The sequence below is a fragment of the Salvelinus namaycush genome, chromosome 26, assembly GCF_016432855.1.
Source record: "Salvelinus namaycush isolate Seneca chromosome 26, SaNama_1.0, whole genome shotgun sequence".
In the NCBI taxonomy this organism is placed as follows: domain Eukaryota; kingdom Metazoa; phylum Chordata; class Actinopteri; order Salmoniformes; family Salmonidae; genus Salvelinus; species Salvelinus namaycush.
Genome location: NC_052332.1, coordinates 16,687,069 through 16,712,336, shown reverse-complemented (window position 1 = coordinate 16,712,336; position 25,268 = coordinate 16,687,069). Strand labels below are relative to the sequence as shown.

The 25,268-nt window shown below is 41.7% G+C and overlaps 2 protein-coding genes across 7 annotated transcripts in view; both read right to left on the bottom strand.

Moving 5' to 3' along the window:
• Positions 1–1,624: 1,624 nt before the first annotated feature.
• Positions 1,625–5,625, bottom strand: LOC120021896 (PR domain zinc finger protein 12-like). Its single transcript, XM_038965736.1, has 5 exons — positions 5,406–5,625; positions 3,526–3,716; positions 3,022–3,177; positions 2,554–2,668; positions 1,625–2,067 (listed from the first exon to the last, which is right to left on the bottom strand). Exons 1-5 carry the CDS (start codon positions 5,623–5,625, stop codon positions 1,625–1,627), a joined length of 1,125 nt encoding a protein of 374 aa, XP_038821664.1.
• A 6,429-nt stretch (positions 5,626–12,054) lies between these two features.
• The window catches only part of LOC120021210 (far upstream element-binding protein 3-like), a 31,071-nt gene continuing 17,857 nt past the window's right edge, over positions 12,055–25,268 (bottom strand). For 3 of the 6 annotated variants that reach the window (XM_038964865.1, XM_038964868.1, XM_038964866.1), the window contains exons 12-18: positions 16,008–16,168; positions 15,662–15,735; positions 15,375–15,451; positions 14,721–14,789; positions 14,199–14,270; positions 13,872–14,002; positions 12,055–13,736 (exon numbers count right to left, since the gene is read on the bottom strand). In XM_038964865.1, coding sequence (XP_038820793.1) covers positions 13,707–13,736; positions 13,872–14,002; positions 14,199–14,270; positions 14,721–14,789; positions 15,375–15,451; positions 15,662–15,735; positions 16,008–16,168 — 614 coding nt within the window. In that variant the 3' untranslated portion in view covers positions 12,055–13,706. Of the gene's footprint in view, positions 13,746–13,871; positions 14,003–14,198; positions 14,271–14,720; positions 14,790–15,374; positions 15,452–15,661; positions 15,736–16,007; positions 16,169–25,268 lie in introns of all 6 variants that reach the window. The other 3 variants (XM_038964870.1, XM_038964871.1, XM_038964869.1) reach the window with 2 other exon arrangements.

The following is a 25,268-nucleotide window of genomic DNA, read 5'->3' as shown; positions in this document are numbered from 1 at the left end:
GTTTTGTTTTGCATTGAAAGAGGCTAATATTGCATTGATTTGATTACAATTCCCACAGTAAAGGGGGTAACTCTCTAGGAAGTTGAGTGAAGTTCAATCTCGTGCTTCTCTGCTCTGGCTGATATTTCTTCTGCACAACATTGACTCGACAAGGTGTCGAATGCATTCGACAGGGATGCTTGCCCACGTTGACTCCAATGCTTCCCACAGTTGTGTCAAGTTGACTGGATGTCCTTTGGGTGGTGGACCATTCTTGATACACACAGGAAACTGTTGAACATGAAAAACCCAGCAGCGCTGCAGTTCTTGACACAAACCGGTGCGCCTGGCACCTACTGCCATACCCTGTTTAAAGGCACTTAAATATTTTGTATTGCCCATTCACACTCTGAACGGCACACATACACAATCCATGTCTCAAGGCTTAAACATATTTATTTAACCTGTCTCTTCCCCTTCATCTACACTGATTGAAGTGGATTTAACAAGTGACATCAATAAGGGATCATAGCTTTCACCTGGATTCACCTGGTCACTCTGTCATAGAACGAGCAGGTGTTCTTAATGTTTTGTATAGTTCACAGGAGGTTGGTGGCACCTTAATTGGGGAGAACGGACTCGTGGTAATGGCTAGAGGAATGGTATCAATTGCCTTTCCATTCACGCCGTTCAAGCCATTATTGTGAGCCGTCCTCCCCTCAGCAGCCTCCACTGCGCTAGTTCATAATAGGCTACCAAAATGTCCAAAGTAAAGAACACTATGCAGACGTATTAATATCATTCTTTATTTAGAATATAAGGAAAGCACACGTATTTACATTCACATACAGTTCATAATTACACAACACTTTACATTAATATACAGAGATAAAGGGACAATTTATTACAGTGTAAAATTTTGAAATAAATGTACACCTATTTCTACATACTGTACATTTCATTGGAATTCAACTTTTTTACTTTACTTTTTCAAACAACCTTCCTCCTGAGTTGGAAGGCCTACGATGACAGGACGTAAAGTGAGGATAATTGTATTTAATGACAGCATGAAGGAACCACCCAAAAAGTAAAATATGTTATGGTAAAACATCCTTATCTGAAATACAGAGTACTCTTCTTGACCAATAGAATTATTAACTAGAATAGCAAAGTATTTCCTTTGACATGCTGCATCCTGGCAATAGTATATTGAGTAAACAAACAGATGAATAATGGACAGTTAACCTAAAAATAGCCTACTCTTGGAACCAACATTCAGTCCTTTGTTCAGATTCTCTGTACAGGCAATAGTACAACAGTTTCCTTTGGAACAACAAAGTGTTTTTGACACACTCTGATTTTTTGTGACCATTACAAACATAATACCCAATAAGTCTAAGCAGACTCGATTGTAAATAAGGCAACCAGTAAAAAAGTATTTGAGAACGGCTGTACTATCAGCTCAACCCACCAGACATAGTACACTCAGACATACTCTGGTCCATTGCAATGTCATAGCGATGCCTGCCACACCAGCAAACAGTAGCTTCTCTGAGAATGAGGGAGAGCGCAACCTGTGGCTCAAGTGTGCAGAAGTAAAGTGCAGAGTTGTTTGCATTAGCAAGTTTCTCTTTCTTCTCTGCTATCATAGCACCATGGTGGGGATATGGTGAACCAGGGGGACCTGGTGTTGGGTCAGGCTGGTGATCGGTGGGGGTGGAGGTGAGATTTGGGAGGCAGTGTCTGCGCCCCCCGCACCTGGTCTGTGCCTGGCACTCTTCTGGTGTGCCCGCAGCCCTGCCAATTGGGAGTAGGCGCTCTGGCACACGTGGCACTTGTAGGGGCGCTCTCCGGTGTGCAGTCGCACGTGGTTGCGCAGGGTGGATGACTGGCTGAAGCGGCGGTTGCAGAAGCGGCAGACGAAGGGCTTGTCCAGGGTGTGGATGCGCATGTGGGAGCGCAGGTTACTACGCGAGTTGAAGCCCCGATGGCAGATTACGCAACGCATGCGGCTGGTCGCAGACGAGGAAGAGGAGGAGGAGGAGGAGGGGGAGCAAGATGAAGAGCCGTCACATGAGTGGGAGTCCTCTGAAGGGAAAGGAGAAAGAGAGGGAAGGTGAGATCTTTAATTCATAAACTGATGTGACTGCCATATCAAATGTTGATTTTGACATGGAATAGAATCAGTCTATTTGCAGTAGTTTGAAACGAATAAGGGTGGTGTAAATCTGTTGGCTGCAGCAGAGCCCATAACACACTGGCACCACAGGTAAAGGGGGTCAGATAGTAATCTGGTTCTCTAACGCCCATGTAACAGTATAATTTTAAACCGTCCCCTCGCCCCGACACGGGCGCGAACCAGGGACCCTCTGCACACATCAACAACTGACACCCACGAAGCGTCGTTACCCATCGCTCCACAAAAGCCGCGGCCCTTGCAGAGCAAGGCGCAACACTACTTGTAGGTTTTAGAGCAAGTGACGTAACTGATTGAAACGCTAGTAGCGCGTACCCGCTAACTAGCTAGCCATTTCACATCCGTTACACCCATAGCATGAGGAAAAAGGAGCTCACCATTGCGGCTCTTTTTCTGATGCTCTTCTTCTGTACCGGGAACGCCAGGAATACCAAGGAAGGTGTTGTGGGAGTTTCCGTACCACACTAGCAGCTCCTGGTCTGGAGGGATAGTCTGTAGAGAGCAGGAGGAGGAATGTTAAAGAACGAATAGGATGAGGTAACTATATCTGTGGAGATCCTTTGTTCCGATGATACTCTCCACCAACTTTGCATTACGCATCAAGAGTCACAGATCTCTGTACAAACAGCAGGTTGTGCTATTCAGCAGCTGAAAATAGGTTGCCCTATACAGGCTAGGGGAGATTTGACCCTTTTATACAGTCTATGGAGTCTATACCAACAAAGGCCTACAAACGAATGGGCTTAGCTGCAGAACTTGTCATGGCAGCAACCACACGCTTTCAACGGTCCTTGTGAAGGCTGCATGTCAGAGTTGTGAGTGACCGTATCTGGCTTGGTTCTCACCTCCACGGCCCTGTAGAAGATGCTGCTCCCGATCTGCACCACCTCCAGGTTCTGCTCCTGCTCGTTGCGGGCACACTTGATGTAGGTCATCCAGCTGCGATGGTCCTCCTGACTGGCATCAATGAAGTAGCGCACCGTGCCATCATCGTTGAACACCTGAGATCAACAGCAAGAGGTTAGGAGTCTGGTACAATTTTAATGCAAATTACACACTGGGCACACACTGGTTAAATTAAACTGGTTTCCACATTATTTAAATGAAATTACTTAAAACAAACGTGGAATTGACGTTGAATTTATGTCTTTGCCCAGTGGGTATTATTGTCCATGTGTGACATAGACTCTTATACATACAGCTTACTGGTGAACAAGACCAACTATTCCCCCTTGCACATGTGCTTCCTTCACAAAAACATGCCATACAGATTCATTGCTGTTATTCTCCTGCCTAATTGTGATAGCAGCTCAGTCCCTAGTTATGGTAGCTGCACAGATGATTCTCACCTCCCACATGAGGTTGTTGTTCTTTAGCAGGTCCACGTGTTCAGGGGAGATGACCGTGCCAGTAAATGGACCCATCTCTGTGCCTGCCTTGATCCAGGTCTTGGAGAAGATGCCCAGGCCCTCGCCAGGTATAGAGCTCTGGGCAATGATCACCTCACTGGGCAGCACCAGGCTGGACAGCTTCTGGACCTCTGCAAACAGAAAAAAAGAGTAGGTTATTTGACTGCTGCGTACATTTAATTAAACCTGTGAATTTGGTCATTCCATGGTTATAAATGCATGAAATTGTAGGCCTAACCAAGCTAATCAATTTGCCTAAAAGACGTTGAGGATAGGAGTGGTTTAAGTCAGGCATTGTGCATTAATGCCAATATTACGTTTTTTTTCATAAAATAAAATGTCAAAAAGCAAATGGTTGATGTATCATCTTTCGAATAAAAAAGTTAAATATGATGTTTTGATAAATCATGAATTTTAAATATATATTTGTACTGGCTGGTCTAAAATATTATTTAAGTGTCGTACGAATTAGGTGTTTAACATTTTGTAATTGCCAACACAGCAAATAGATTGCATCTTATTTTGGTGACGAAATATTAGGTAGCCTAACATCTCATCCACCGTTTAATTCGATTAAATGGATGAATTGAAAGTTATTGTTTCAAAAAAAATATTTAACTCGCAAGCATTTTCACCCTCGTTCCAAAAAATTAAGAAAACACTTGGGTTTCTTTAATGTCAGAATCAAAGAAAATGTATTTGGGACTGCGAAAAGACGGCTCGAAGAGAGGTTAAATGGTCTTCTATTGCTCAGGGTCCAGCCATTTGTCATGCTTCAGATGTGATATTCATTATACCCTACTGGAAAGAAACGGCTAATTCCAAATTCATTATCCTTTTAAGAACTTTGTAGCAATAAAATTGCGCTGAATGAAATGAGGACTTGTTTAAAAGGCCCAGGAATTTCTCGAACAAAAAAATGGAAAGGCGATTAGATGGTTGACATGGTATGAATGGCAATAGAATTAGCCTTCACGGCGCATTATCTGAAGAACAGAAATCTTTTAAGGCGAGAGAAAGAGAAAAGCGCCGGAGCCCATAGCTGCCAAAATAGGAAAAGAGACTGTCCGGAGATTGATGAATGCGGGATAAAACCCGGGACACCTCAAAGAAAGGGGACCTTTCTCTCCCTTCGGTTTAAGTGGAAACTTTCTCAGGTCAAGCACAAAGTTAACCAAATGAGTTTAATACCCTTCGTCTTTCAGTCAGCAACAGTTACACGCCTAACAAGCTTCTAAATGCAAGGTCTCAAAGCACTAAATGGGTTAATGCGCTAAATGGGTGGAAATAAAAGGTCCAAAGAATGAAAATACGGGAGAACAGTAATGAGAAAGTCACAGGGACCTTGGGAAGAAATCTAGAACAGAGGAGTGACGGTTTCCACTTATTTTGGTTCACTCTCAATGACACATGAGACCTCACTGAGGTTCTTGTGTTGAATACATTCTTACAAAATGCCTATTTTACACGCCTTTTAGTCAATTATTGTCAACAAGAGGGACACTTGTTAAAATAACAGAAATTGTTAATAGAAAATAAATCTAGGTTGAGTCAAAATGTTGAGGGTATTGTTTTTTTGGACCAGTCGTTTTATAGCCTAATAAAATGAACCATCTTTAAAATATATATATGATTTCACCCTGAGTATAGCCCATGTCACAATTTGGTATAATAATAATAATAATAATAAGCCTACATTTAACGAGACAAGCATTAGGATGTTAAATTGCAACAGATAGGCCTAGGCAACACGTTCTTTAGGCCTAGTGGCTGGTTGCCCGTACAGAAATCATAGGAACAATTCCAAAAGGGGCAATTACCTCCAACGAACGACTGCGCGAGGACCTCAGCTGTGAAGGCTGTCTTGGGACCGATGCTGCTCTGCCTCTCCTCCATCAGGTGCTCTCCGATCACATTTCTCCACCGTCCATACAGGAAACTGTGCAGAATGTCTGAGGTGATAATATCAGACAAGGACCGACTCTGGCATTTAAATCCAGACTTCAGGGCTAAAGCCTCTGCAGGTAATACCGAGCCCATCTCGCAAACTATTGCAAGCCGTGTTCAGATATGAGTGTCTTCAAATGCAAAGTGGATATTCCTTCCCGTTAGACGGCTGGGTGGAAATGTGCCGTCCTCCTGCAGCGAGGGTCCTCTTTATAAGTTGCTGGTCTGACCCCTCTCTAATGAGTTATTAATGACACTCCCCTTATGGTATGGACCTGCTCCAGCAGAAGAAAAGCCGCCTCTATTAGGCGGTCCTTCCCTTTCATGAGAGAGAGAGAGAACGAAAGAGAGAGAGTGAAATGGAGAGAGACAACAAGGAGCCTAAGCCAATAGACTACTCAGCAATATAAATGCATAATGTCTTTAATGCAGACATGATTGTAAATAAACAAAAATCTGTTAGGGGAGTATCCATTTTTTTCAGTCGCTTACAAATTATTCAACATCCCTTTACACACCAATCAGATGAGATTTTTCTTCATGAGAGATGTCCAAGACTGCCTTCTATAAAACTAATTCCAAAAAACACCTGGTCGCCAGTTTACCAATAGTTTTAGTAAAATATAAAATGTACATTTTAATGTTACTGAGTAGGGCCGTATAACATATAGCATAGATCACATGTAAATATGGCTAAACAATTGATGCAAAATTCACGTTTCTATATTCCACTCAAATGCTATACAGCACAATGAGTCCCACGATTATTTAACAGAGTGAAAATACTGTCAACTTTACACTGGTTCAACAATTAGTTTAAAAGTTTGTCTGTCATCAAATTAAGGTCATTGGGTCTGGGAGTTGCTTAAACGTTCTTTCTCAGGCATTCCGCATTCATGTGGTTGGCAATATTAATTTTCTTCCAGGGAGTTATAGCGCGGGAATAATAGAATAGAAACAAGCTCAACGTGCTTTACCGCATTGTTCCCATGCAAAAAATGCAAAGCTGCTTTGACGTGGTTCACTTCTCTAGCCCTTGTTGAAATAAGCGGTTTAATATTCATGGTTGTTCATAGCCCTTCAGTATATTGTGACAGCGTTTAGATGAGTATATACAGCCCCTTTCTTCTCAATAGCCACAGTTCTCTCTGTTTTTTCCTCTCTATTTTTCGGGCTTGATGGACTGGGGGTAAATGAGCAGTTTTCCTTCTCTTCCAGCAGAGAGAACATCTTTATTCCGTCCCCGGCTCGCGGGTTTCCTATTCAGTTCCTCTCCAAGTAATGTCAGGGGGCTGAAAAGTGCTGCAAATCAATCTTTCATGGTGTTTTGAGGGCACTTTGACACCCATGCACTCCGCCTTTCATTCCAACAACTACAAGGGGATGGTCCGAAAAGTTGGTCTCTGACGAATGTGGACTAGAATTCGAATGGAAAAGAAGATATGGATTCTAAATGCAAAGTATAGAACGGGTTATTTTGAATACAGAGATAGTGAAAAGGTGAGTGACAAAGCACGAAAAAAGATGACTGTGCAACCCAGCTGCTTTTTTTTGTTTTGTTAGGAGGGGCACCTCCTACATGTGTGCCTTTTCCCAGATGAAATGTCCCCCTCGCTGAATCTGATTCGTTCTCAGATTTATTTACATGTATAGCATTTCAGCATTTATTTTACTAAGAGGCTTCAGCTTTGAGTTAAATCGTAGGGCCAGGGGAGGGACCGGTCTTTATTAAAGAGGAATTAAATGAATTGGAATGGGGTAACGCATGGATTTGATTTACTTATATGCATTAACCTTTTATTTTTCTGTCTGGTAAAGCGATGGACACGTCAAGATCTATTGAAAAACTATTTAGGCCAATATTTTCTAAATTAAAGTGTTGCCTATGGATTAAACAATAGCCTTTAAATTTGCTATAGATTTCTTTCCAATATTTTGCAAAAAAATCTCACATTTTAGGCCTAGGGCAAGCAGCCACTAAACGTACAATTCTTAAAGAAATATGAAGTTTTATAGAATGAAGTAAAATATTGCAGATTAATCTTGTAGGCCTACAACAATTAAACTAAAGGTTCTTATATCACTACAAATTACGTTAGCCTATATATTCTTAAACTTTATATACACTATATGATATTTATTGTTTAACGGGGTTGAGCTTAAGAGTAGGCCTTTTTTATAATTCCATTTAAAACAACTTATTTTATTTCATTAATCAAATTATAGCTGCAAAGACTCATTTTTTTTGTACATGGCATGTTACTTCAATATTTGTAGTCACCCATTAAATAGACCAAGCTCATAATACCCCCTATAATTTTTTTGAATTACTGTAAATCCATATTTCCTACCTTAAAGTCTTACATAAAACATGCTTTCCTTAAAACAGTCCTCTTAAAAAAGACAAAAACACCCCTTCAGCCATGCTATTATATAACAAGCATTCAACATTAAAGTGGGCTGAATAAATCGTATTAAAAACACCAAGCTCCTTTTAGTTTTTAACCAAACAAACATTCCCAACCGGAAGACAAATTGTCATTCATTTCGAAGCTGAATCATTCCTGTTACTAAAAAAGCTACTTGCCAACTACAACCTCAGCTGAGAGGGATGGGCAGACAGGCCTCCCCTGGGCTCCTCCTTGGGGCCATTAAAAAGAGATTAAGGTAGATATCCCAGCATGGTGGATACAGTAGATCGGCTTATCTGCAGGAAAGGTGAGAGAGGGCCAGTCCCTCCCATAAAGGGGTTTCCCTGGAATGAGACAGGGAGGCAGGACACCTGCTTAACGAAACTGGAGCTTTAGAGGGGGGCAAAGAGGAGGAATGCAGATGTTTGTATGTGTGTGTGTTTGAGAGATAGAGCACCCCCAATTCCCCCCCTGCTCAGATAGACAGGCTTGGTACTAAGTAAACACATTGTTAAAATGGCCAAATTAATTAGACTATAATCAAATGCTTGCATTTCATCAAATAATTTGTCTCACTGTTGACTTACCCAGACCCGTGAAAACAGACTGCACAACCATCCATTTTTCTTTGGACAGCCCTGCATAAACAAATCAATAAAGCCCATTTAATAAACTATTCATTGCTGTACAGGGCAGCTATTCAGGACCAACGTTGTGAACAGTGAATGAGCCATAATACGTACTGTCCCCTTCACATTCCACATTCTCTACATGAATACCCCTGGCGTACACCTAAAACGAAACATATACAGTTAGCGATACTATAGGGATTAGGTTTCACATGTAGCAGCATAGAGACCCTATTCAAAAATGAACGGCCAACCCCTTCATAATCATGGCTCTCAACCCATCTGGAGGTGATCTGGAGAACAACTAAATGATCACGCCTATACAATGGCCAAGCAGGCCAGGGACTGTCCGCAGGGGTTTCATATTAAAAAGCAAGAGGATCAAAATCAAGGGCTGGATTTGGAAACAGCTGCACAGTATCAATGGGGGGGACAGGGCCGGGCAGAGTAGGGTCCACTATGGCCGAGGCCCCCCCACGGGGAGTAAAGATGTGGGATGACAAAGCTGCTCAATAACGGTGCTCTGGGGACACCCCTGTGGACCGTTCACAAAGGGAGAGGGACAATGAGAAGAGTCAGAGACAAGAGCAAAGAATAACGGAAAAAAATGTATCCAAGAATATGCTCAACCTACGCGTTTAATTTTTGGTATAGACGGGAATTATAAAGCTTTGCGATAGTATAAAACATTGCCTAATTGCCTAACTGAACTATGGGAGAACTTCAGGAGAATTTCTCCAAGTGTTTTGCCATACCTGCAAAAGTTGTTCAGCCTGGCTCTGCCTCTCCAGTCTGAAGTCGATGGTAGATAAAGCGATGTCCAAATTACATCTCATTAACTACAAGAACATACACTAAGGTGGAAAAATATGGCAAATGCAAAAATGGCATACACTAACTTCTCCACAAACCTTTTCGTGCATGGTCACAAGATTAAGTTCACGCAGTGATGATGCATTAAAATGGGTTTAACAGCAGAGTGGATCAATTAATCCCCTTTCCCTGATATTGGGATGGTTTTAGAAATCAGCCAATAGGTGGTCTATGAAAATAATTTGGGTCGTTCCATGAAATTCGTGTCTTTTGTGTCCCTTTGATATTCAGAAATTGTGCACCAATATTGAAATTTAAGTCTGTTATATTCAATAAAGTGCTCTTTAATATAGACCATGTAGAGAATGCAATCAATCTGAAAAGTCTTCCTAAAGTTCCAAAAGTCAGCATTTTTGCATGTCTCTAACTCCAAAATGGTTCACCATTGTAAAGCCCTAGTTATTTTGTTGCTCTGACAGTCATTTCTGAAGATTGTTTCATGTTAGTGATTCATTTACACCTCTCCCTCATGAAGTCAACCTTGTTACCTGAACTCTCATTTTCATTTGGTGAAACTATTCCTTTCTTAAAATAAAAATGTAACATCAAATAGTGAAATCAGTGTATAAGCAGATGAGCTGGTCCTTTTTCTGGTGTTTTGTGGTGGAAAACTGAGCGGGTCGAGGATAACACGTCAAGCCTTCTACCCTGCAGGCTAGAATGTTTTTAATAAAAAAAACATGTGAAGCTCGCATTCAATTGCCACTCCCTGTTGCACACAAGCTTCCATGCCCGTCACAATGTGATTTATGGAGGATTTAAGATTAACTAGACAACCCTGTTACAGCCAATCCTGTTTATTTTGAATTTAAGTCATTTTATTTAACCTCGAGATGGGAAAATATGTTTATGAAATTGAACATGTGCTCTTTGACAGAATGACAAAATTAGGTGAAAACAAAATACATATATTTTTTTTTTACCAAGTTACACATCTCCAAAGGCACCGAATTGGGGGAACTTGCATATATATATACACATACATACATGTACAATAAGAAACCACAATTGCCATATTCATACAGCTGAGATCACACAGGACCTTGTGGTAAAGAAAAAACACCTTTTAACTGATTGTATGGGAACCCAAATAATTCCAGTTCTGAGCCACCTACACATAGGTGAGTAAAAGCAGGGGGGGGGGGGGGGGGGGATGGCACTTCTGCATGTAAATTGCTTATTTACATATACGGGCAATTGATCAGTCTTTAGGCAACCCAAAAAAAAAAAAAAAAAAATCCTCCTGACTTTCCCAATGGGCAAGTGCATTTTAGACTTTGGCAATCACTGCCATGCATCTTCTGGACATGTATATGAACTTTACACATTTGTATTGTTTCTTCGTGTCTTAAGGTATGGTTGCCAACTGCCAAGCAAAGAAAAAAAACATAAGAGAAGTGGTATGAAAAAAAAAATGTACCATGACATAAGAGCACTCAGAAAATATTCTCACCCTAGACTTTTTCCACATTTTGTTGTGTTAATAGTAGATGGATAAATTTCCATCCGAGCATGGTGAAGTTTCTAATTGCACTTCGGATAGTTTATCATTTATACTTAGTCACTACAAAAGATACACACGTCCTTCCTAACTCTGTTGCCGGAGAGGAAGAAAACCGCTCAGGGATTTCACCATGAGGCCAATGGTGACTTTTAAACAGTAAGATTTTAATGGCTGTGATAGGACAAAACTGAAGATGGATCAACATTGTAGTTATTCCACAATACTAACCAAAATGACAGTGAAAAGGTCTGCACGGAATAAAAAAGTATTTCAAAACATGCATCCTAAGGCACTAAAGTTTTTTAAAAAAGAAAAAAAAAAGAGGAAAAATCAAATTTCTCCTGAATACAAGGTGTTATGTTTGGTGCAAATCCTACACAACACGTCACAGAGTACCACGCTTCATATTTTCAAGCATGGTGGTGGCTGCATCATGTTATGGGTATGCTTGTCATCGTCAAGGATAAGGGATATTTTTTTGGGGGGGGGGTTAAAAATAAACTGAATAGAGCTAAGCACGTGCAAAAATCCTAGCGGTAAACCTGATTCAGTGTGCTTTCCAGCAGACAGACAAATTCACCTTTCAGCAGGACAATAACCTAAAACAAGGCCAAATATACACTGGAGTTGCTTACCAGGACAACACTGAAAGTTCCTGAGTGGCCTAGTTACAGTTGACTTAAATCAGCTAGAAAATCTAAAAGGCAAGAGTTGGAAATGGCTGTCTAGCTTGACAGAGCTTGATGTATTTTAGAACGTGCAAATATTGTACAATCAAGGTGTGAGAAGCTCGTAGAGACTTACCCAGAAAGACTCACAGCTGTAATTGCTGCCAAAGGTGATTCTTATATGTATTGACTCAGGCGTGTGAATACTTATGTAAAATGAGATTTCTGCAGTTCATTTAATACATTCGCAAAAAATATAAAACGTGGTTTTCACTCACTATGGGGGTTGTGTGTGTAATAGATGGGTGAGAAAAAAGAAAAAAATACTTTCATCCTTTTTGAATTCAGGCTGTAACAAAATGTGGAAGTCAAGGGGTATGAATACTTTCTGTAGGCACTGTAGCAACTAATAAAGATAGTATACTTCACCCACAAGAGAGGCTTGCGGAACATTTATTTGAATTTGTGAACTGGCAAAGTGATTTTCTATAGAAAAAAAATATATCTTCTGTTTATACAACATACCATACAGTTTGACCTTTATATTTACTTCATGTATAGCGAATACTCATAGTATTAAAACAGAGCGCGGAGGAAAGGTTTCACAGTTTAAACCCAATAAAATCATTAACACTCAATACTGGTATGCGACAAGAAAACTAAGCTTTCAAATGGCAAAATAAAACAATTTTAACAGAACACAAAGGTAGTCTTGATGTTTTTAATACACGGTTACCTGTACATATGAGGAAAAAACACTAAAATTAAACATTTTGAAATTATAATATCCCTTTTCATTAAGCAATGAAGTTAACACTAGATTCATTTTGTAACTAATCAATCATACATATATTAGATCACACAAAGTAGAAAGAAAAATGAATTAAAAAGTTTAGCATTGGACTGTACACGAGTCCACAGTGTGTACTGGATGGGGCATTAGGGAAACTGGGTGGTACCAAATAAGACAATTTTGATCGTAATACTTAGCATATAAAAAACTACAATTAATTATTACACAGGTAGAATCCAGAGGCTTAGCAGTCTTGAATTATTTAGGTACAAAACATACATAAAAACCTGGCATTTCTCATTTTTGTCCATAGCAAGTTGCAACATCAAATTTCAAATTCACGATCTTTGAACATTTTCAGTATGAAAACAGAACAGAAAAACAGGGACAGTTTTCCTGTGATAATGACTCCATGAAAAAAACTTCTTTGATTTAATTATATATATATATTTTTAAATAAAGTATTTAGTCAAGTATCTGAGCATACATACATAGTTTTACAAGATAGCAAAGGCAAATAACTCACAAAATGCAACATCCCCTTTTCCCATATCAGATCATTGTAATAAATTATTCATTACATTTTCATATGACTAAAAAAAATTCATCTAAGAACTACAAGTTAAACGCCTGTCAAAATATTAGAGAATCCATCTTTGTTTCAAAAATGAAATAAGATATTGCACCTTTTTTAAACCAGAGTACAATAAAAGACAATGGAAAACAATACAAAGCACAACAGGAATTAAATTAGGAATTGACTGCCATTTGCCAACATTTCGTATTTTGCAACAAAATTATACATTTTCCTGTAACAAAATATCACAGTTTCATCTCACTGAATTAAAATGCTTTTTGTAAAAGGAAAAGAAAACATTTTTACACATTCTTAAAACATCTTATGACAAAACAAAAATTCATTCAAGACTGCTAAGCCCATAATTGCGATTTTATTGCAACAGAACTAGAAAAAATAGATTATATTGCGTTTACTGAAAAGTTACAACTCCGGGGTTCGTTTTGGCAATGTAATTTGAATCAAAAAGGAAAAAATAGAAAACAAAACAGCTCTCTCATAAGTCCAAAAGGGATCCCGGAAATTGTCAATTCAAAATAATGGTGTACACAAGTATTTAGTAACAATTAAATGTTCCTGATTTAGAAATATTCTTTTTTTAAATTGTATAAGTCATTCTACAGCTAGTGTTTCTCACTAAGAAAAAAGTAAAAGTCTTCAAGGCGTTGCAAATCTAGAAACCTCTGTTACAAAAGGTTTGTTTTCATCCTCTCAGTGATTCAAAAATCTTCAACTAAAGGGTGTCCTCTCTAATGATCCTGCAAAACAGGTTCACATCAGTGACAATGGACAGACAGACATTTACAAGTTACAGTACATCTATTTACAGAAACCACTTAGTTAAACAGGTGGAGAGGGTGCTAAGAGATGGAATGGGTTCTCACCTGAAGTCCTGGGGCCGGTGTCTGCTGTGCACCCTGGCCATAGTAGGCCCCCTGCTGTCTGTAATACTCCACCCAGGCAGCACTGTAGTCCGGAGGGGAGCTCTGCTGGGAGCCGGGGCCTGCTGCCTGGCCTGGGGAGAGGGTGAGCACAGGGTAGAGGATTGGGGGTGACAGAGGAAGGTCAGGGGAGAGGGAGTTGGAGGCACCAGAGCATAGAGCACTACTGACAGCATCAAACAGTGAGCAGAAATCTACTTCCTCCGATGTTGTGCACTCAAAAGGCAAGTCTATTGGAGGAGTTCAGTGGCCACGTGGGTGTAATCTTACTCTGTTTCTTGTAGAAATCCTCCCATGCTTTGCTGTAGTCAGAGCCACTGCTCTGGGCTTGGCTCTGCTGACCTGGGCACAATAAAACAAGGATGAGTCAATACAATACACACCAAACCAGCTACCAAGATCACCCCAATTCATGTGTTTGGCTCCATAAATTACATTTCTTCCAACTCAAATATATTCAATTATTCAAACAAATGCTAATGTACATTGGTGATAAAATCAAGAGTCTGCTCATTACACCTTTGAAATGGCATTGATACACTAAGCAATCCAGCTGCACAAACATGTAACCAAAATGGTGAACTTCTGACTTCAATCATCAGCGTCAAATGGTGTCAAGGTGACATGACGTTTCTTTGCACGAAACTTCTTTAAACAAGGGCAGGGGGAAGGTTTGAGATCTGGTTCCGAGGTGTATACTGCGCACAACCCTAACCCTAAGTGGAGGTGTTATACAAGCGAGAAGGGGTAGGAGCTCCCTTCTCTGTTCTCCCCCAGAAGACTGACTCTTGCCTATCTTTTTAGAATACGGCTCCCATGCTTTGGAATAGTCCATCTGGCCGGTCTGTGATCCATTGAGACCTGCAACCAGACAGATAACACTGTTGGAGGACAGAGTTACTGCATGAGGGTCTTTCAATGGAAGCTGAGGCTTACCATCCAGACATGACCTGCTGTATCCTATGGCTTGTGGCCCCTACCCAAACTTAGCCCAAACCCTAACTAGAACTTCCATCAAGTGAAAATTGGCTTTGAAATTTGGAGAAACAATGAAGGAAACATTTTTAAGTAAACCCATATCTGGACGGTTAGTCACATTTTGAATGCAAGAACTACCCTGCCCCTCTCGAGTTGAATTTAAATGCACTGCAGCATTGCGAAAACCAGCCTTCAGTCTTTAATCTCTCCAATTCCTTGTATTCCTAGAAAATTTCTGTTCAACTGGCAAAGTCTTGTCAGTAAGCTGAGCAGAGAGCATAAGACATAGCTAGTTTTAGTCCTCCTTCCACCTCTTTGTCCTCTTTCATTTCTCTGGGAGGGACTGTTATGCCCAGCATTATTTTGATGATTGCATGGTCTCCATATATCAAGGAATTGTAGTGAAATGGCAGACCGATATTGGTATTAAGTGTTATGGGTATCCCACCCTCAACCTAACTAACTTACTGGGGTCCTGCTGGCCCGGAGCCTGCCATGTCTGATATGTTGTGCCCCATCCTCCTGTCAGGAATGTCTGGGGTCCACTAACACCACAAAAACAGAGATAAGCATGTTAGACAGTTTAAAAGACCTACGGTCACAGTTTATATTTATACTAATTGTGTTGGCATGGGAATTGCTAAATCATTGTTTTCATATTTTGGTCAGTGTAAGTAGCAGCCGAGAAGGTAGATGAAAGCATGTTAGACAAATGTAACAGTGGTAAAAAGTGGGGAGACCAAGAAGCTACTCACTTCTGATGCGGGGTAGTTGGTCCTTGGCCGAATGGGTTCAGACCAAAACTGCTGTTGCCCCCCATTCCGGAGGCCTAGACGAGAGAGAGCAAGAAAGGACAGGAGACCACACTTGTGGTTAAACGGGGGTGAACAGGCAAGGCCAAAGGGCAGCGCTGGCCGCTGACGCACTCCATTAAGTCCATTTGATGGATTCTTCATGTTTAACCCCGGGTGACATACTGGTGGACGGTAGGGGCACAAGAACCAGTTGCACCCCCCTTTTGACATGTGCCCTCATGAATATCAGGCCAGACAATAGCTTTGGGGGGGGGGGGGGGGGGGGGGGTATAAAAGGACCACCTACCCCAATCTTCTCATCGATCAGCTGGCGGGCCATTTCCATCTGCTGGTGGGTGCCGCGGATGGAGAAGATGCGCACGTTGGGGTCGGTGTTAGGCGGCGGGTTTCTCTGCAGCTCCACGTGCGCTCCGGACTGCTGGTTGATGTTCTTGATGGTTTCTCCACCTTTTAGGGAAGAGGAAATACACACGTTTACATTTTACCTCCAATCAATCAGTTAGTAAAAATCACAAACACTTCTTCCCCTGCTGTCTGGTTCTTAAAAAGCACCAACACTTCTTCCCCTGCTGTCTGGTTCTTAAAAAGCACCAACACTTCTTCCCCTGCTGTCTGGTTCTTAAAAAGCACCAACACTTCTTCCCCTGCTGTCTGGTTCTTAAAAAGCACCAACACTTCTTCCCCTGCTGTCTGGTTCTTAAAAAGCACCAACACTTCTTCCCCTGCTGTCTGGTTCTTAAAAAGCACCAACACTTCTTCCCCTGCTGTCTGGTTCTTAAAAAGCACCAACACTTCTTCCCCTGCTGTCTGGTTCTTAAAAAGCACCAACACTTCTTCCCCTGCTGTCTGGTTCTTAAAAAGCACCAACACTTCTTCCCCTGCTGTCTGGTTCTTAAAAAGCACCAACACTTCTTCCCCTGCTGTCTGGTTCTTAAAAAGCACCAACACTTCTTCCCCTGCTGTCTGGTTCTTAAAAAGCACCAACACTTCTTCCCCTGCTGTCTGGTTCTTAAAAAGCACCAACACTTCTTCCCCTGCTGTCTGGTTCTTAAAAAGCACCAACACTTCTTCCCCTGCTGTCTGGTTCTTAAAAAGCACCAACACTTCTTCCCCTGCTGTCTGGTTCTTAAAAAGCACCAACACTTCTTCCCCTGCTGTCTGGTTCTTAAAAAGCACCAACACTTCTTCCCCTGCTGTCTGGTTCTTAAAAAGCACCAACACTTCTTCCCCTGCTGTCTGGTTCTTAAAAGCCACCAACACTTCTTCCTCTGCTGTCTGGTTCTATCCTTTAGGCTTCACCACACGTACCTAAACTCAACCGACTGAGGGTTAGTTGTAGTGATACCTACACCTTCATCCCCATTCTATTTTAACATCCGTGCTAATCAGAGACAAAGGACGACAACACTTCCTCCCCCACGCTGACGAATCAGACGGCAGCTTCCTGACGTGAAGGAGAGCAATTAAACCAGCAGGAAGAAATGAAACTTAGATGGGGGAGAAAAGACAAATTAAAGCGTATCCTCTTTCTGGGATGTCGTTAGTCTCCTTTTGCTTTCCCGACTCCATGTTGCATTGTGGGGAGGGGGGGATACAATTACAACCTCTCCCCCCTCCTGCCATCCCAGTGAAAGGAGCGAGGGGGCTGTCCCAACATCAATTACACATTTGTTCACTGGTGGCTGACACTGGGCTGACCCCAGCTGACCTCGCAGTAAAAACGCTCATCCAAACCTCTCCTCCTCCCGTAGCCTCTTCCCTGCTGCCAATAGACTACACATGGGCCATTAACCCATTGTCAACCAAATGAAACTTCTGCCTTAATGAAGCCATTATGAGGTCCCCCCAGTCAGACAGCAGAGGGGAATGAAGAGCCACACCATTCATTTCATGAACTGGGCCTCGCTGGGACCACATCATACGGCCTTATTATTGAGACTGGTTTAGTAAGCTGGACAAAAAAGAAGGGGATATAAAGTGCAACTGGCGAGGGACTTAGGGTAAGGGGGAGGGAGCCCAGACAAGTTGGCCAGCAGTATGGGAAAATCAACCAGGCGCTTAAACTTAAGTGAGAATCAAATGTTATTTGTCACATGCTTCGTAAACAAGTGTAGACTAACAGTGAAATGCTTACTTACGAGCCTTTCCAGACAATGGAGAAAAAAAATAAAAAAATAACAAGGAATAAATACAATGAGTAACAATAACTTGGCTATATAAATGGGGTATGAGTACTGAGTCGAGGTGCAGGGGAACGAGGTAATTGTGGTAGATATGTACATATAGGTAGGCATGAAGTGACTAGGCAACAGGATAGATAAACAGTAGCAGCAGCGTATGTGATGAGTCAAGAGTTCATGCAAAGAAACAGTTAATGCAGATAGTCAACCAAGAGCTACCCGGACTAACTATTTAGCAGTCTTATGGCTTGGGGGTACAAGCTGTTCAGGGTTCTGTTTGTTCCAGACTTCGGTACCGCTTGCCGTGCGGTAGCAGAGAGAACAGTCTGACTTTGATGGCTGGACTCTTGGACAATTTTTAGGGCCTTCCGCCGTAGAGGTCGACCGATTAATTAGGGACGATTTCAAGTTCATAAAATCGTTAATCTGCCTTTTTGGACACCGATTACATTGCAGGCAGACAACCTGTTACGCGAGTACAGCGTCAATGGGGCCTTGTGGCTGCAATGAGTCAAGGTAAGTTGCTAGCTAGCGTTAAACTTATCTTATATAAAAAATAAACAATCTTCACATAATCACTAATTAACCTAGTAATATCATTAACCATGTGTTGTTAAACTAGCTTGTCCTGCGGTGCATATAATCAATGCAGTGGCTGTTAATTTATCATCGAATCAGAGCCTACTTTAACTTCGCCAAACGGGTGATGATTTAACAAAAGCGCAATCTTGGCACAAATGTACCAAACAATAATCATCAATGCCTTTCTTAAAATCAATACACAGAAGTATATATTTTTAAACCTGCATATTTAGTTAATATTGCCTGCTAACATTAATTTATTTTAACTATGGAAATTGTGTCCCTTCTCTTGCATTCAGTGCAAGCAGAGTCAGCGTATATGCAACAGTTTGGGCCACCTGGCTCGTTGCGAACTGTGTGACCGTAACTCATTTGCCAGAATTTTACATAATTATGACACAACATTGAAGGTTGTGCAATGTAACAGCAATATTTAGACTTAGGGTTGCCACCCGTTCGATAAAATACAGAACGGTTTGTCGTATTTCACTGAAAGAATAAATGTTTTGTTTTCGAAATGATAGTTTCCGTATTTGACCATATTAATGACCTAAGGCTCGTATCTGTGTTTATTACATTATAATTAAGTCTGATTTGATAGAGAAGCCTGACTGAGCGGTGGTAGGCATCAGCAGGCTCGTAAGCATTCATTCAAACAGCACTTTACTGCGTTTGCCAGCAGCTCTTAACAATGCTTGAGGCACAGCGCTGTTTATGACTTCAAGCCTATCAACTCCCGAGATTAGGCTGGCAATACTAAAGTGCCTATAAGAACATCCAATAGTCAAAGGTATATGAAATACAAATGGTACAGAGAGAAATAGTCGACGCGTCATAATTCCTATAATAACTACAACCTAAAACTTCTGAACTGGGAATATTGAGCTACCAGCTGAGCAAGGAATTTACGTTAGCTATTTATTTTATTTTTATTTATTTTTTATTTATATGGCACATATTGCACTTTTTTACTTCAACACCGTTTTTTGCATTATTTAAAACAAATTGAACACGTTTCATTGTTTATTTGAGACTAAATAGATTTGATGTATTATATTAAGTTAAAATAAGTGTTCTTGTTAATTCAGTATTGTTGTAATTGTCATTATTACAAATATATATAAAAATCGGCATTGGCTTTTTTTTGGTCCTCCAATAAAAATCGGTATTGGCGTTGAAAAACCATAATCGGTCGACCTCTATTCTCCTGATACCGCCTGGTATGGAGGTCGTGGATAGCAGGAAGCTCAGCCCCAGTGATGTACTGGGGTCGTACGCACTATCCTCTGTAGCGCCTTGTGGCCGGACGCCAAGCGGTGATGCAGCCAGTCAAGATGCGCTCAATGGTGCAGCTGTAGAACTGAGGATCTGAGTGGCCATGCCAAATGTTTTCAGTCTCCTGAGGGGGAAAAGGCATTGTGCGTGGACCATTCCTTAGTGATGTGGATACCGAGGACCATGAAGCTCTCGACCCGCTCCACTACAGCCCTGTCCAAGTGGATGTGGGTGTGCTCCGGCCACCGTTTCCTGTAGTCCACGATCAGGTCATTTGTCTTGCTGACATTTAGGCAGCTCTACAGTTTAGCTCAATGCAGATGTTGCCTGTAATCCATGGCTTCTGGTTGAGATACGTACGTACCATCACTGTGGGGACGACCTTGTCGACGCACTATTAATGAAGCCGGTGACTGAGGTGGTAAACTCCAATGCCATCGGATGAATTCCATAACATATTCCAGTCAATGCTAGTGAAACCACCATGTAGCCTAGCATCCGATTCATTGCACTACTTCTGTATTGAGCGTGTCACTGGTACTTCTTTTTTTAGTTTTTACTTGTAAGCAGGAGGATATAGAGATATATATACACTGCTCAAAAAAATAAAGGGAACACTAAAATAACACATCCTAGATCTGAATGAATGAAATATTCTTATTAAATACTTTTTTCTTTACATAGTTGAATGTGCTGACAAAATCACACAAAAATTATCAATGGAAATCAAATTTATCAACCCATGGAGGTCTGGATTTGGAGTCACACTCAAAATTAAAAGTGGAAAACCACACTACAGGCTGATCCAACTTTGATGTAATGTCCTTAAAACAAGTCAAAATGAGGCTCAGTAGTGTGTGTGGCCTCCACGTGCCTGTATGACCTCCCTACAACGCCTGGGCATGCTCCTGATGAGGTGGCGGATGGTCTCCTGAGGGATCTCCTCCCAGACCTGGACTAAAGCATCCGCCAACTCCTGGACAGTCTGTGGTGCAACGTGGCGTTGGTGGATGGAGCGAGACATGATGTCCCAGATGTGCTCAATTGGATTCAGGTCTGGGGAACGGGCAGGCCAGTCCATAGCATCAATGCCTTCCTCTTGCAGGAACTGCTGACACACTCCAGCCACATGAGGTCTAGCATTGTCTTGCATTAGGAGGAACCCAGGGCCAACCGCACCAGCATACGGTCTCACAAGGGGTCTGAGGATCTCATCTCGGTACCTAATGGCAGTCAGGCTACCTCTGGCGAGCACATGGAGGGCTGTGCGGCCCCCCAAAGAAATGCCCCCCCACACCATGACTGACCCACCGCCAAACCGGTCATGCGTCTCCAGACTCTGTCACGTGCTCAGTGTGAACCTGCTTTCATCTGTGAAGAGCACAGGGCGCCAGTGGCGAATTTGCCAATCTTGGTGTTCTCTGGCAAATGCCAAACGTCCTGCACGGTGTTGGGCTGTAAGCACAACCCCCACCTGTGGACGTCGGGCCCTCATACCACCCTCATGGAGTCTGTTTCTGACCGTTTGAGCAGACACATGCACATTTGTGGCCTGCTGGAGGTCATTTTGCAGGGCTCTGGCAGTGCTCCACCTGCTCCTCCTTGCACAAAGGCGGAGGTAGCGGTCCTGCTGCTGGGTTGTTGCCCTCCTCCACGTCTCCTGATGTACTGGCCTGTCTCCTGGTAGCGCCTCCATGCTCTGGACACTACGCTGACACACAGCAAACCTTCTTGCCACAGCTCGCATTGATGTGCCATCCTGGATGAGCTGCACTACCTGAGCCACTTGTGTGGGTTGTAGACGCCGTCTCATGCTACCACTAGAGTGAAAGCACCGCCAGCATTCAAAAGTGACCAAATCATCAGCCAGGAAGCATAGGAACTGAGAAGTGGTCTGTGGTCACCACCTGCAGAACCACTCCTTTATTGGGGGTGTCTTGCTAATTGCCTATAATTTCCACCTGTTGTCTATTCCATTTGCACAACAGCATGTGAAATGTATTGTCAATCAGTGTTGCTTCCTAAGTGGACAGTTTGATTTCACAGAAGTGTGATTGACTTGGAGTTACATTGTGTTGTTTAAGTGTTCCCTTTATTTGTTTGAGCAGTGTATATATATATAGTTACGGTCAGATTTGCCAAATGGAGAGCTTTGTACGCGTTTCTGTGTGTGGAGTAAAAGTGATCTAGAGTTGTAGCCTCTAGTTGCACAGGGGACATGCTGGTAAAAATGAGGAAAGATTTGTTTCCCTGCATTAAAATCAACGGCTACTAGGAGCACTACCTGCAGCTATGCATTTTCTTGTTTGCTTATTGGCCCGATACAGCTCCTTTAGTGCGGTCTTAATGCCAGCATTGGTTTGTGGCGGTAAATAGACAACTATGAAAAATCCAGTACCAGTCAAAAGTTTGCACACACACACCTACTCATTTAAGGGTGTTTATTTTTTATTATTTTCTACACTGTAGAAAAATAGTGAAGAAATCACAACCATGAAATAACACATATGGACTCATGTAGTATCCAAAAGTGTTCAACAAATCAAAATATTGTTTATATCTGAGACTCTTCATAGTAGCCACCCATTGCCTTGACATCTTTGCACAGTCTTGGTATTCTCTGAACTTGCTTCACCTGGAATGCTTTTCCAACAGTCTTGAAGGAGTTCCCACATATGCTGAGCACTTGTTGGCTGCTTTTCCTTCACTCTGCAGTTAAAACTCATCCCAAACCATCTCAATTGGGTTGAGGTCGGGTGATTGTGGAGGCCAGGTCATCTGATGCTGCACTCCTCTGATGCTGCACTCACTCCTCTAATAGCCCCTAAAAAGCCTGGAGGTGTGTTGGGTCATTGTCCTGTTGAAAAACAAATGATAGTCCCACTAAGCTCAAACCAGATGGGATGGCGTATTGCTGCAGAGTGCTGTGGTAGCCATGCTGGTTAAGCGTGCCTTGAATTCTAAATAAGTAGCAGACAGTGTCACCAGCAAAGCCCCATCACACCACCTCCTCCATGCTTCACGGTGGGAACCACACATGCAGAGCTCATCCATTCACCTAGTCTGCGTCACAATGACGGTTGAAACCAAAAATCTCAAATTTGGACTCATCAGACCAAAGGACAGATTTCCACAGGTCTAATGTCCATTGCTTGTGTTTCTTGGCCCAAGCAATACTTCTTACTGGTGTCCTTTAGTAGTGTTTTCTTTGCAGCAATTTGACCATGAAGGCCTGATTCACGCAGTCTCCTCTGAACAGTTCATTTTGAATTGTCACTTGAACGCTGAAGCATTTATTTGGCCTGCTATTTCTGAGGACGGTAACTAATGAACTTATCCTCTGCAGCAGAGGTAACTGGCTTCTCCTTAACTGTTGCGGTCATCATGAGCCAGTTTCATCACAGCACTTGCTGGTTTTTGCAACAGCACTTGAAGAAATGTTCAAAGTTTTTGAAATTTTCCAGATTTACTGACCATGTCTTAAAGTAATTTTGTTTCTCTTTGCTTATTTGAGCTGTTCTTGACATATGGACTTGGTCTTTTACCAAATAGGGCCATCTTCTGTATACCACCCCTATCTTGTCACAATACAACTGATTGGCTCAAATGCATTGAGGAAAGAAAATCCACTTAAGGCACACCTGTTAATTGAAATGCATTCCAGGTGACTACCTCACGAAGCTGGTTGAGAGAATGCCAAGAGTGTGCAAAGATGTCAACAAGGCAAAGGGTGGCTACTTTGATAAATCTAAAATATAGTTTGATTGGTTTAACACTTGGTTACTACATGATTCAATGTGTGTTATTTCATAGTTTTGATGTCTTCCTTATTATATTACAACGTAGAAAAAAGTGAAAAGAAAAACCCTGGAATGAGTAGGTATCCAAACATTTCACTGTTAATGTAGATACAAATCTTTGTAAATAGTATGTCTGCAGCTTATCGTGAGGTATTGTTACTCTGCCAAGAAAACCTAGATACTTCCTTAACATTAGAGATAAGGCAGACCAGCTGTCGTTAACAAAAAGAAACAACCCCACTAAATTTATCCGAAGCCGCCTTTCAGTCTTGACAATGCATAGAAAAACCAGCTAGATAATTATCCATGTCCTTGTTCAGCCACGACTCAGAGAAACATAAAATATTACAGTTCTTCAGGTCCCGTTGATGGTCTCGAACGGAACTTGTCCATTTTCTCAAGTGATTGTACGTTCGCCAATAGAACCGAAGGTAGAGGCAGTTTATTTACTCGCCGAAATAGTCGTCAGGGAGCCCAATCATTTGCCTCTCATTTGTCTGCTCCAAGAATGTTTCTGAATGCAAATGAAATTCAAGAAAGTTTATTAAAAAAAGTTAATCCTTGAAGAAGAGTTGCAGACACAAGAATAGAAGTACTCTTTCAGTTGAATGTTAATATCTCCACAGTTTACATAAACCACAACAAAGAGATGGGTCTAAAACCTTACACATGTTCAGAAGATCATTTTTTACCTTAACCCCCCTTACCCGGATGATGCTGGGCTAATTGTGTGCCGCCCTATGGGACTACCAGTCATGGCCGGTAGTGACACAGCCTGGGATTGAACCCGGGTCTGTAGTGACACCGGAAACACTGCAATGCAGACCGCTGCGCCACTCGGGAGGCCGGAAGATGACTTGTCTAGAGTTGATGACTTGTCTAGAGTAGCATCCCGCAAACAATTAACCCCCCCATAAAATATTCACGTTACATTGACATAGTATATGTCATTAATGAATTTTGGGTCATCTTCAATTGGGAAATAACAGTTCAGTAAAGTGACTTTCTTGTGCAACATTTCCTATTATAAAACATCCATTTGGGTATGTAGTGATACTTGTAGAATTAAAAATGGGACAACAAATACTCAAAATCCAGAGAAGTATGTGGAGGAGAATACCAAACCATGCAAAGCATAAATTGCATGGAATGTTTAACATGATTCTTGAATCACTACCTCATCTCTGTGCCCCCCCACACACAATTAACTGTAAGGTCTCTCAGTCAATTTCAAGCACAGATTTAACCACAAAGACCAGGGAGGTTTTCCAATGCCTCGCAAAGGAGGGCACCTATTGGTAGATGGGTAAAAAAAAATATATATACACATTGAATATCTTTGAGCATGGTGAAGTTATTACACTTCGGAAGGTGTATCAAAACACACAGTCACTACAAAGACATCCTTAACTCAGTTGCCTGAAAAGGAAGGAAACTGCTCAGGGATTTCACAATGAGGCCAACGGTGACATTAAAACAGTAAGAGTAATGTCTGTAATAGGAGAAAACGGAGGATGGATCAACATTGCAGTTACTCCACAATACTAACCTAAATGAGAGTGAAAATATGGAAGCATATACAGAATAAACATGCATCCTGTTTGCAAAAAGGCACTAAAGTAAAAGTGCAAAGAAATTAAACTTCCTGAATACAAAGCGTTATGTTTGGGTCAAACACATCAACACTATTTTCAAGCATGGTGGTGGATG